Here is a 13,633-nt window from a genome sequence, read left to right as displayed (position 1 = left end):
CCTACAACGCCTGTACCTGCTGGAACAACGGCTGTTGTGCGACGTCTCCACACTGCTGGCACTAAACATATCATGTGTTGAGCAGAGTGTGTGAGCAGCACAGACCTTTGATGTAGTTCCAACTCCAAAACCCTCGGGTTCATCAAAGTCAACTCCCTCAGTTGCTCAACCATGAGTGGCCATGGGTGGCAGACTTATGTGAAATCCCATCCCATCCATTGCACTGGACACGAAACATTAGCATGCGCTCAGCACAACTTCGGATATGGCAGATGCGTTAAGCAGGGTGCAGGGTACAACACAGACCAGGCCCGAGCACCAGGAACAGGTGTTAGAAATACTGCAGCATCTGCCATTTCCTTCCAATTTTGGGGTTTTGGACCCGCCACCGACTTGTCTGGACCTAAGTGGGGATCATGAGACACAGTTGCCATCAAGGCAAGCTGTGGTCATGTGCGGTTTGCAGTAAGGGGGCAGTGCGCAATTGGAAGAGGAGTTGGTGGATGACGAGGCCACCGACCCCACATGGACAGGGGTGATGTCTAGGGGCTAAAGCAGTGTAGATGTAGAGGGAAGCTAAATCAACAAAAAACCTGGGTAGAAGCAAAGGCATAAACTGGGGTGATGTTTAGGGGTGAAAGCAGAGTAGATGTGGAGGGAAGCTAAGCAGCAAAAACAGTGGGTAGAAGCAAAGGCATGCAAAACTCTACCCTGTTGGAAGACTTATTCCTAGGTCTGGAACACGTTAATGGCCCCCCTGGACAAATTACTGCCACTCAGGGGCCTAGTGTCACCAGGAGGGACAAGTATAGGTGCATGTTGTGGGAATACCTGGCCGACACCAGCTCTGTCCTCTCCGATCCCTCTGTGCTCTACAGCCTAAACTTATTTTCTCATCTTTTTTTCTGAACTGCACATCTCTTGCCTGCTTCCTTTGGGATCTTAGAAATGGTGGTCCACTTCCACAGATGGTAACTTCAATAGACAGTGTAACGGGAGTAGCTGAGGGATCGCTGTCTTAACCACTTTTTGGCACAAAATTAACTTCCAAAGCCAAATATGGTGCAAGTATATGATGCAAGGACACCTACACACCTATCTCTGACACATTGGGGAGTTCACCCTCATGCGCCCTTTTGGCCTGCACCATCATGCGCCTCTTCCCAGCCACTCCACATTTCCCAAGCTTTTCATTGCAGGCAGAAGTACAATACAACCCACCCCCATGCCCAAGCCTGTAACAGCCTCATCGATAAACTGCTGGCCCTGGAGATGTTGGTGTTTGTTTATGCTTCTGGAGACCCAGGCCTTCCGTCAGCAGATGGCAGCTGGGGCACCTCCCTATGCTGGGCCTAGCCGTTACTACTTCTCTTGGTGTGCTGTCTCTGCCTTGCGCCTGCATGTGTCCCATAACATCAGTCGGGCCCAGAGCTCTGCGCTTTGCTGCAAGGTCCACTTGACCACCGACACTTGGACAAGCGCCTGTGGTCAGGGATGCTGCAGTGCTTATCTTTAATGACAGGCAGGGTGAATGTGGTGGAGTCTGTTCCCCGGGTGCAAACTGGGGTGGCCTATCTCCTCTCCCAGGCCAAAATTCATGGCAGGAGTAGACTGAAACCCTACGAAGCTGCAACCTCCACCCCAGCTACTAGCGGAAAACACTGTAACACTGGCATGGGGAGATGTCAGCAGGCCGTGCTGAAACTGATCAGCTTGGGGGACAGACAGCACAGTGCCTCCGAGGTCAGGGATGCCATCCTGGCTGAGATGGCATTTTTTTTCCCCTGCTACACCTGGGGCCTGGCATTTTTGCGCCTGTGATAATGGCTGGAACCTGGTAGCAGATCTGGAGCTTGCCAGACTCAAACACGGTCCACGCATGGCCCACGTTTTCCAACTTGTTGGTGCCATGTTTCTTTGAAACCTACACCATTGTGCCTGATATACAGGTCAAAGTGGGGCCATTTTCGTAAGTGAGAACTAGCCTCTGCTAGGCAGAAAACATTCAGAGCACACTCCTCTCATCTTCGCACCGTTGGCTGGCGGAGGAAGACGAGGGGGTTGGAGTGGCATCTGATGTCCCTATCCTACACGAGGCTAGAGGGTGCACTTCAGTGCATCCCATTGCTTCACCACAAATGGTGTGAAGGGGAGTGGAAAATGGAGGAAATGGAGAGTGACCCTTACAGTTGGGGCCAGCAAAGGCATGCCAAGTAACACACTGGCACACATGGCTGACTTCATCTTGGGTTGCTTTTCAACACATATTTCACATCATGAAGAACAAATAATACTGGATTTTTTCAAGCCTCGAACCCCGGTCTAGGTCTAATGTCTGTTCCTTTCTTATATTAGGGGAGAGGGAAAAAAAATTACTTCAGTGATACGTTTAGCGTACATAGACTGACTATTAATGTGTATCCCACTTAGTGTTGTTAGGGTTACACACCGTCACAACCTGGCTAAAGCTTCTATAGCTGTTAATAAAGTCAACATAACTTTACGGTATCCAAAAAGACAGCTGGTACCGACAGAGAGCAAGACAAATGTCACCCAAAGCTGTGAGCTCTGAACACCCACAGTGACTTTGGCGTCATCATCATTATAAGGGAGCGGGTGGTAATAAATAACTTGGCAGTGCCTAAAACCCAAAAAGCTTATACAACTATATTTACATTAAGATACACAAATGAAACTTTTCAGTAGCATGTCATGAGACAAGCTGATAAGCTCTTCCTTTGTGCAGTGCTATTTGAAAGTTAAACGCTGCCTTTATTTTAAATCTGGAGAAGGTGCAGACATTAGATTTAGAACATGTTGTCTTCATTGTCCAAATCCTCTATATAGGTAACGTGTTTTTCGGGCCGAGCTGTCTGGGAACGAGCTGGTGCAGCACTGACAACCTGGGTGAATATGGCAAGAGCCTGAGATGTAGGGTGAATGAATCCCCAAATTATTTGTGGAATTCCCAGTGAGACAATGGCACTGTATACCAGTAGCAAAAATTGTGGGTGCACGTAACCCCCATATATTCTTTGAATTCCCAGTCAGACAATGGTACTGTATACCAGTAGTAAAAATTGTGGGTGCACATAACCCCCATATATTCTTTGAATTCCCAGTCAGACAATGGCACTGTATACCAGTATTAAAAATTGTGGGTGCACATAACCCCCATATATTCTTTGAATTCCCAGTCAGACAATGGAACTGTATAGCAGTAGCAAAAATTGTGGGTGCACGTAACCCCCATATATTCTTTGAATTCCCAGTCAGACAATGGCACTGTATACCAGTAGTAAAAATTGTGGGTGCACATAACCCCAATATATTCTTTGAATTCCCAGTCAGACAATGGCACTGTATACCAGTATTAAAAATTGTGGGTGCACATAACCCCCATATATTCTTTGAATTCCCAGTCAGACAATGGCACTATATACCAGTATTAAAAATTGTGGGTGCACATAACCCCCATATATTCTTTGAATTCCCAGTCAGACAATGGCACTATATACCAGTAGTAAAAATTGTGGGTGCACATAACCCCCATATATTCTTTGAATTCCCAGTCAGACAATGGCACTGTATACCAGTATTAAAAATTGTGGGTGCACATAACCCCCATATATTCTTTGAATTCCCAGTCAGACAATGGCACTGTATACCAGTATTAAAAATTGTGGGTGCACATAACCCCCATATATTCTTTGAATTCCCAGTCAGACAATGGCACTGTATACCAGTAGTAAAAATTGTGGGTGCACATAACCCCCATATATTCTTTGAATTCCCAGTCAGACAATGGCACTGTATACCAGTATTAAAAATTGTGGGTGCACATAACCCCCATATATTCTTTGAATTCCCAGTCAGACAATGGCACTGTATACCAGTAGTAAAAATTGTGGGTGCACATAACCCCCATATATTCTTTGAATTCCCAGTCAGACAATGGCACTGTATACCAGTATTAAAAATTGTGGGTGCACATAACCCCCATATATTCTTTGAATTCCCAGTCAGACAATAGAACTGTATAGCAGTAGCAAAAATTGTGGGTGCACGTAACCCCCATATATTCTTTGAATTCCCAGTCAGACAATGGCACTGTATACCAGTATTAAAAATTGTGGGTGCACGTAACCCCCATATATTCTTTGAATTCCCAGTCAGACAATGGCACTATATACCAGTATTAAAAATTGTGGGTGCACATAACCCCCATATATTCTTTGAATTCCCAGTCAGACAATGGCACTGTATACCAGTATAAAAAATTGTGGGTGCACATAACCCCCATATATTCTTTGAATTCCCAGTCAGACAATGGCACTATATACCAGTAGTAAAAATTGTGGGTGCACATAACCCCCATATATTCTTTGAATTCCCAGTCAGACAATGGCACTGTATACCAGTATTAAAAATTGTGGGTGCACATAACCCCCATATATTCTTTGAATTCCCAGTCAGACAATGGAACTGTATAGCAGTAGCAAAAATTGTGGGTGCACGTAACCCCCATATATTCTTTGAATTCCCAGTCAGACAATGGCACTGTATACCAGTATTAAAAATTGTGGGTGCACATAACCCCCATATATTCTTTGAATTCCCAGTCAGACAATGGCACTGTATACCAGTATTAAAAATTGTGGGTGCACATAACCCCCATATATTCTTTGAATTCCCAGTCAGACAATGGCACTGTATACCAGTATTAAAAATTGTGGGTGCACATAACCCCCATATATTCTTTGAATTCCCAGTCAGACAATGGCACTGTATACCAGTAGTAAAAATTGTGGGTGCACATAACCCCAATATATTCTTTGAATTCCCAGTCAGACAATGGCACTGTATACCAGTATTAAAAATTGTGGGTGCACATAACCCCCATATATTCTTTGAATTCCCAGTCAGACAATGGCACTGTATACCAGTATTAAAAATTGTGGGTGCACATAACCCCCATATATTCTTTGAATTCCCAGTCAGACAATGGCACTGTATACCAGTAGTAAAAATTGTGGGTGCACATAACCCCCATATATTCTTTGAATTCCCAGTCAGACAATGGCACTGTATACCAGTATTAAAAATTGTGGGTGCACATAACCCCAATATATTCTTTGAATTCCCAGTCAGACAATGGCACTGTATACCAGTAGTAAAAATTGTGGGTGCACATAACCCCCATATATTCTTTGAATTCCCAGTCAGACAATGGCACTGTATACCAGTAGTAAAAATTGTGGGTGCACATAACCCCCATATATTCTTTGAATTCCCAGTCAGACAATGGCACTGTATACCAGTAGTAAAAATTGTGGGTGCACATAACCCCCATATATTCTTTGAATTCCCAGTCAGACAATGGCACTGTATACCAGTAGTAAAAATTGTGGGTGCACATAACCCCCATATATTCTTTGAATTCCCAGTCAGACAATGGCACTGTATACCAGTAGTAAAAATTGTGGGTGCACATAACCCCCATATATTCTTTGAATTCCCAGTCAGACAATGGCACTGTATACCAGTAGTAAAAATTGTGGGTGCACATAACCCCCATATATTCTTTGAATTCCCAGTCAGACAATGGCACTGTATACCAGTATTAAAAATTGTGGGTGCACATAACCCCCATATATTCTTTGAATTCCCAGTCAGACAATGGCACTATATACCAGTAGTAAAAATTGTGGGTGCACATAACCCCCATATATTCTTTGAATTCCCAGTCAGACAATGGCACTGTATACCAGTATTAAAAATTGTGGGTGCACATAACCCCCATATATTCTTTGAATTCCCAGTCAGACAATGGCACTGTATACCAGTATTAAAAATTGTGGGTGCACATAACCCCCATATATTCTTTGAATTCCCAGTCAGACAATGGCACTATATACCAGTAGTAAAAATTGTGGGTGCACATAACCCCCATATATTCTTTGAATTCCCAGTCAGACAATGGCACTGTATACCAGTAGTAAAAATTGTGGGTGCACATAACCCCCATATATTCTTTGAATTCCCAGTGAGACAATGGAACTGTATAGCAGTAGCAAAAATTGTGGGTGCACGTAACCCCCATATATTCTTTGAATTCCCAGTCAGACAATGGCACTATATACCAGTAGTAAAAATTGTGGGTGCACATAACCCCCATATATTCTTTGAATTCCCAGTCAGACAATGGCACTATATACCAGTATTAAAAATTGTGGGTGCACATAACCCCCATATATTCTTAATGGCACTGTATACCAGTATTAAAAATTGTGGGTGCACATAACCCCCATATATTCTTTGAATTCCCAGTCAGACAATGGAACTGTATAGCAGTAGCAAAAATTGTGGGTGCACGTAACCCCCATATATTCTTTGAATTCCCAGTCAGACAATGGCACTGTATACCAGTAGTAAAAATTGTGGGTGCACATAACCCCAATATATTCTTTGAATTCCCAGTCAGACAATGGCACTGTATACCAGTATTAAAAATTGTGGGTGCACATAACCCCCATATATTCTTTGAATTCCCAGTCAGACAATGGCACTATATACCAGTGTTAAAAATTGTGGGTGCACATAACCCCCATATATTCTTTGAATTCCCAGTCAGACAATGGCACTGTATACCAGTATTAAAAATTGTGGGTGCACATAACCCCCATATATTCTTTGAATTCCCAGTCAGACAATGGCACTATATACCAGTAGTAAAAATTGTGGGTGCACATAACCCCCATATATTCTTTGAATTCCCAGTCAGACAATGGCACTATATACCAGTAGTAAAAATTGTGGGTGCACATAACCCCCATATATTCTTTGAATTCCCAGTCAGACAATGGCACTATATACCAGTAGTAAAAATTGTGGGTGCACATAACCCCCATATATTCTTTGAATTCCCAGTCAGACAATGGCACTGTATACCAGTATTAAAAATTGTGGGTGCACATAACCCCCATATATTCTTTGAATTCCCAGTCAGACAATGGAACTGTATAGCAGTAGCAAAAATTGTGGGTGCACGTAACCCCCATATATTCTTTGAATTCCCAGTCAGACAATGGCACTGTATACCAGTAGTAAAAATTGTGGGTGCACATAACCCCAATATATTCTTTGAATTCCCAGTCAGACAATGGCACTGTATACCAGTATTAAAAATTGTGGGTGCACATAACCCCCATATATTCTTTGAATTCCCAGTCAGACAATGGCACTATATACCAGTATTAAAAATTGTGGGTGCACATAACCCCCATATATTCTTTGAATTCCCAGTCAGACAATGGCACTGTATACCAGTAGTAAAAATTGTGGGTGCACATAACCCCTATATATTCTTTGAATTCCCAGTCAGACAATGGAACTGTATAGCAGTAGTAAAAATTGTGGGTGCACATAACCCCCATATATTCTTTGAATTCCCAGTCAGACAATGGCACTGTATACCAGTATTAAAAATTGTGGGTGCACATAACCCCCATATATTCTTTGAATTCCCAGTCAGACAATGGCACTATATACCAGTATTAAAAATTGTGGGTGCACATAACCCCCATATATTCTTTGAATTCCCAGTCAGACAATGGCACTGTATACCAGTATTAAAAATTGTGGGTGCACATAACCCCCATATATTCTTTGAATTCCCAGTCAGACAATGGAACTGTATAGCAGTAGCAAAAATTGTGGGTGCACGTAACCCCCATATATTCTTTGAATTCCCAGTCAGACAATGGCACTGTATACCAGTATTAAAAATTGTGGGTGCACATAACCCCCATATATTCTTTGAATTCCCAGTCAGACAATGGCACTGTATACCAGTATTAAAAATTGTGGGTGCACATAACCCCCATATATTCTTTGAATTCCCAGTCAGACAATGGCACTATATACCAGTAGCAAAAATTGTGGGTGTATATAGCCCCAATTCTATTGCTAGGGGACTTGCAGGGTATTTCTGAGGTGAAGGTGGGGGGGCACACCGTTGGAACGGGGATTTGGGGTGTATTTATGGGGTATACGGGAATACACTGTCAGTGTGTTCCATTCAGGATCCTGGGAAAGCTGGGTTGCGGCGATTGAGCCCGTCAGTGCCACGTTACACTGACAAGCTTCTCCCTGGAATTGAAGTTATATGTAAGCCCAATATATTCTTTGAATTCCCAGTGAGACAATGGCACTATATGGCAGTAGCAAAAATAGTGGGTGTATATAGCCCCAATCCTATTGCTAGGGGACTTGCAGGGTATTTCTGGGGTGAAGGTGGGGGGGCACACCGTTGGAACGGGTATCGGGGTTATATATCGGGTATACGGGAATACACTGACAGTGTATTCCATTCAGGATCCTGGGAAAGCTGGGTTGCGGCGATTGAGCCCGTCAGTGCCACGTTACACTGACAAGCTTCTCCCTGGAATTTAGCTCTTATAAGAGCTGTTGGTTGTCTTCTCCTTCCTATCCTAGCCTGTCCCTGCCTACCCAGAATCTAAGCCCTAGCTAACTGGACGGAAACCTCCGTCCCCGGTGAATTGCAAGCTCAGAATGACGCGAAGCTGGGCGGCGCTGTTCTTTTAAATTAGAGGTCACATGTTTTCGGCAGCCAATGGGTTTTGCCTACTTTTTTCAACGTCACCGGTGTCGTAGTTCCTGTCCCACCTACCCTGCGCTGTTATTGGAGCAAAAAAGGCGCCAGGGAAGGTGGGAGGGGAATCGAGTAATGGCGCACTTTACCACGCGGTGTTCGATTCGATTCGAACATGCCGAACAGCCTAATATCCGATCGAACATGAGTTCGATAGAACACTGTTCGCTCATCTCTAATAATAATCACAAAATAAAAAAAATAAAAATAAACTATTAGAAATGGAAAGGACTACATCGTGAGCAGCATTCTATGGTTCCTTTTACTCTAGCAAACCTTTCCTGTACATGTATGACCACCATTCAATTTAAAAGACCATCATGCAATGGAAGTATGGCTGGCTGTAACTTTTCCTGGCAATATCTGATCAGCACGGGTTCCAGAAGCCAGTAGTGATCTGCTGAATGATTTCCTGACTGATATGCTGTGGTCAGACAATCTTTATAAACAATAAGCATGACTGCCCAACACCCAAAATGGTCAGGGGGTCAAGGAGTTAAAAGTTCATTCAAATTTTAGGGAAAATGCAAAGATTATTTTACTCTGGTGGAAATAACCTTCTTATAAAGTGTTTACTCTCTTTTTCAGCAGGCAAGCTAGCTTTAAATTCCTTGGACAGAGTATGGCATTCCTCACTTATGTTCCCACTAGATGGAACAATCCGTTTTGAAGCATGCAGACAGCATCCTCATTTAGACTCCATAGGAATGCTAACCTCACATGATTGCATTTCCACTTCTGTTATAGTTTGGCAGATATTTCACATGGATAAATGGATATTTCTCGTGGAAAAAAAAAAGGTATATTTCAAATCCTTTAGCTAAAATTATCCAGGCATATGGATGCCAGACACGTGGTGAAAGATAATAAACAGCATATAGCCTCTCATCAGGTCACTATTCAGACATAGTACGGATACAAAATGCTGATAAGAATGACGCATACAACATATAGCATTGCAAATTACATAAGAGACTAAACTCGTCTGAGAAGACTTGTTCACCTTTGTGCTCATCACATGACCATGGACTGTAGATCACATGGCCGTTGACTGTAGATCACATGGCCATGGACTGATTTTTATCTACTGGAAGTAACAGAATTAATAACAGTAAGCAGAGATCTAGAAAACTGTGAGGAATTAATACAGAAAGTATATTGGAAAATTGTACAACTTTTATTATTATTATTAACAATTAATAACAATAACATTTGTCTCTGTTGTCCAGTTTGAAACTACAAAAGCTGATTAATAAAAAAAAAAGACATTTTTAAATCTAATTTGTGCTTCGGAGATTTCATTGTCTATAAGCTTGTATATGGTGCTATTGCATCAACCTTATCAAAATGGTGCATGCAGCAGGACACAATGTAGTGTCACTTTCTAGTCAACTTTTTGCTTCTCTTTTTCAGAAAACAAGATTTCACTTTTAGGCTAAGACCCCATGTATTGGGCTGCAGAAAAGAAAAAAAAAAACACAGCAGAAACACATTGTGTTTTCTTCCACAGCATCTTTCACAGAAAGTCTGCTGAAATCGCCAGTGTTTCCACAGGTATAATTGTCATGCTGCGATTTTCTTTTCCGCTGCAGATTTTTTTTCTGCATGTGTGGATGAGATTAGCCAAAATCCCATCCACTTGGCATGTACTGTAAAGCACAGTATTTTTTGCTGTGGTGCTGTGTGTTTGTAATGTAGAGCAGTGGCCTAATTCAGGGTTTTTTTTGTAAGGGGGTGCTACAAAAATAGCAATCCCACCTAGATAACTAAGTGCCATCTGAATTATGTCATTGAAGGGGTATTTCCACCTGATACTGTTAAGTTTTATTGCTAGGAAAGTATGAATCTACTTCATAACAAAGATATTCTGAAGCAGCTGCGGCGTGTGCTATATGGAATGATGAACGATTTAGTATAAAGAACATCAGATGGCTGTGGAGCTTGGAACACTCTTAAAATGTACTTTATCCCCTATATTATACCACCGAACACAAATGCGCTTTTCAATGTTTTAATATTCCAAACTGCACTCAATGTGGTCACATGTATTAGTAAAAAGCCACATTTATTTGATTTCCAGATAGACACAAATAACAAACTCACAATAAATCATTTTAAAAATAATCTTGCTGAAATGTCCGTATCGCTCATTAATATTAAACTGCTCGCAAGCAACTTCCTGACATCTGCATTCTAAATAAGCAATTCTCTTGAGTCAAAGCTGTGAATAAATAGCTTCATTTTCGTACAGGAAAAAGTGACATGGACAATCCAGTGCCAAGAGCACATGAAAATTCCACTGGCCACGAGAGAAGGGTCCAACCTGTGTACAGTTATGTTAGAAGACACATTAAGGCTTGTTTTTCAGCTTCATATTATAGGTTTTGCAGCAGTTTGTGCACTATCGTGACTATCTTCTGACTTTCCATTCCTGGAATATCAAGTCTGCTTAAAGTACGAGCCAGTACGTCAGAAACTTCGCTGGCAGCTTCCTGTGTCTGAGTCATCTGAGAGAAAGGAAACAAGTAACATTATCCTCAAATGCCTTTCGATATTCCACAAACAAATATGCAGTGTGTGTTCCCAAATGCCAATAAGCCAAAATATGACCACAACACAAACAATTTTCATGTTTCCAATTAATCTTCACAAAGTAAGAGCTGGCTTTCCACAATTTGATCAGACCATGACCTTCACTTTGGGTCTAAAAATCAAAGGCTTTGCAACCAAAGCAGGAAGATAAACTTAACAAAAAAGCAAGCAAACTTTTCAAACAATGCATTCTCATATCAGTCTAGGCAGTAGTTGACTTTTCTCCCTATTATATTTGATATTGCGAGTGTAAGTCTTATTGTTGTCTTTATGAAAAGAAAGAGCAAGAATTACTAGAAAGCGATTTACTGTTATCTATACAAGACACTGAATGTGCTCCAATAGTTAAACAAGCACCAAGAATTTAAGATACAATATATAGTACATCTTCTAATAAGATCTGCTGGAGGAATTCAGAAGAATATGTCTGAGGAGATTTATTGTGTACATGCTTGTAAGGGTATGTATGTAACAATAGGTAATGGTATACTGCACATATATCTCTAATATTTTCAATGTATTTTTCTCAAAAATGTAGTTTAAGCCCCCTTTCAGACGATCATATGACTGGTCATTGTGCTATCCGAGTTTATTCCTGATAGCACGCTGGCCCACTCATTTCTATGGACCCGTACACATGGTTGTGAATTACACAGTCACGTGTGCGGGCTGACAGTCCGGGCCACAAAATACAGAACAGGTCCTATTCCTGTCCGATTTTGTGGCCCTGCTTCTGTGGCTCTAATTCATTGAATAAACGGGGCTGCAGAAGTATGGCTGGTGCATGGGCGGCACATGAGTGACATCCATGTGTCACCCGTGCACCGCCCGTGCCATACATTCACGGAAGACCAATAAGATTGTGTAGTACAGAGTTGTGGGAACACTATGTGAAGCCATTCAGACTCTGTGGAACATTGGCTGTGTGTACAAGGCCTTACTGCTCTAAGCAAAAAGAATTCATCTTAACACCTTCTACCAAGTACATAAACTTTTTGAAAATCATATCCGTATGAAATTAGAAATGAATGACAGCATTAGCTTACACACTGTGAACCCATGAGGATATTGGCAGGCTGGCATTTCTTAGCTACTCTATCTACTTCTACTCTACTTTTTTACTACAGGAGTGGTAGACCATATTCCGGGAAGAACCCTTAGAAGCCAGATGCATTCGTAAGTATGTAGCACTTGCTATGGTTTACATGCTTATAGTTTCTGAGCCTGACAGACTCTTAGAATGAATAGGACATATATGAAATATTGTGCAATCTTACATGACCACTACTAACAGTAGAAATACTTGTCACACTTTAGCACTTACTTGAGAAACACAGTCTTTGGCGACAATGTGCCACTCTGGGCAGAATACAATGAAAGTGACACACAGATGTCTAACCAACTGCCACGTACACGGGTGCCACGTATTTCCTTCAGCGAATAATTTGTGAAATGACATGGTACAAATGGCTGAACTTCTCCGGAGTGACACCAAGCATTCATAAACAGCTTTAGCTTCAACCTAAAGAAGATAACAGTTTACAATGATTCATTTGTACTGGTGAAAGATAATGAGCTGTAGTGGTAGCAGAACCTCAAACATGTAGACATCTCTAGAAGAAACTTCTGGGACTATAGCTCTTTCCAAACGAGGGATTAGTGACTGCTGAAATCCACATTACAAAGTCAGCAGACCATTCACTTCTAGAAGGAGAGGCAGATTTAAGGCATTAATGCACATGAGTTGACATTTAACTCTGAAAAAGCAAAAAGTGAAGGCCGGCATTTCTTTAGTGTCTACAATTAAGCTGTCAGGGCATTTAGCCAGAGTATGTTTTTTTTCCTTACTTAAGAAACTGATGAAAGAGCCATTATGGATTGCAAGATCATAACCTGAAAAATGGAAAGTATTGGGAAAATGATCATATACTGAGTACAAGGAACACAGAACTAATCCTGGATTATATAGGATTGTGTAAAGATACGTTACATTTTAGATAACATATTGCTATCTTAATATTCCATCAGTTTAAGAAGCATGTGTTGCTAATCTTGAATAAGAAGGTATTAACTGGGGTTTTAGACCAGCCTGAAAGGGTACAGCAGTTCTACTATGCAGTAAAATCAAAGTAGCAACTGTGTCTCATGTTTTCAAATCTATATATACAGTTCATCCATATACAGTGCCTTGCAAAAATATTCATACCCTTGAACTTTTTCACATTTTGCCACCTTACAACAATAAATTTAAGTGTATTTTATTGTGAATTTAAGTGATAGACTAACAGAAAGTAGAAGATAATGGTGAAGTGGAAGGATAATGATACAAGGTTTTTAGAATTTTAATAAAAAATCTGAAGTATGACG

At 41.4% G+C, this 13,633-nt stretch overlaps 1 protein-coding gene across 2 annotated transcripts in view; it reads right to left on the bottom strand.

The window, feature by feature from the left end:
* Window positions 1-10,435: 10,435 nt before the first annotated feature.
* The window catches only part of FANCC (FA complementation group C), a 113,472-nt gene continuing 110,274 nt past the window's right edge, over window positions 10,436-13,633 (bottom strand). For both annotated transcript variants that reach the window (XM_075277732.1, XM_075277741.1), the window contains exons 14-15: window positions 12,591-12,788; window positions 10,436-11,181 (exon numbers count right to left, since the gene is read on the bottom strand). In XM_075277732.1, the coding sequence (XP_075133833.1) occupies window positions 11,050-11,181; window positions 12,591-12,788 (330 nt within the window). In that variant the 3' untranslated portion in view covers window positions 10,436-11,049. The remainder of the gene's footprint in view (window positions 11,182-12,590; window positions 12,789-13,633) is intronic.

This window comes from Leptodactylus fuscus, chromosome 1 (genome assembly GCF_031893055.1).
Source record: "Leptodactylus fuscus isolate aLepFus1 chromosome 1, aLepFus1.hap2, whole genome shotgun sequence".
Classification (NCBI taxonomy): Eukaryota; Metazoa; Chordata; class Amphibia; order Anura; family Leptodactylidae; genus Leptodactylus; species Leptodactylus fuscus.
This window is presented reverse-complemented; position numbering and strand designations above follow the sequence as displayed.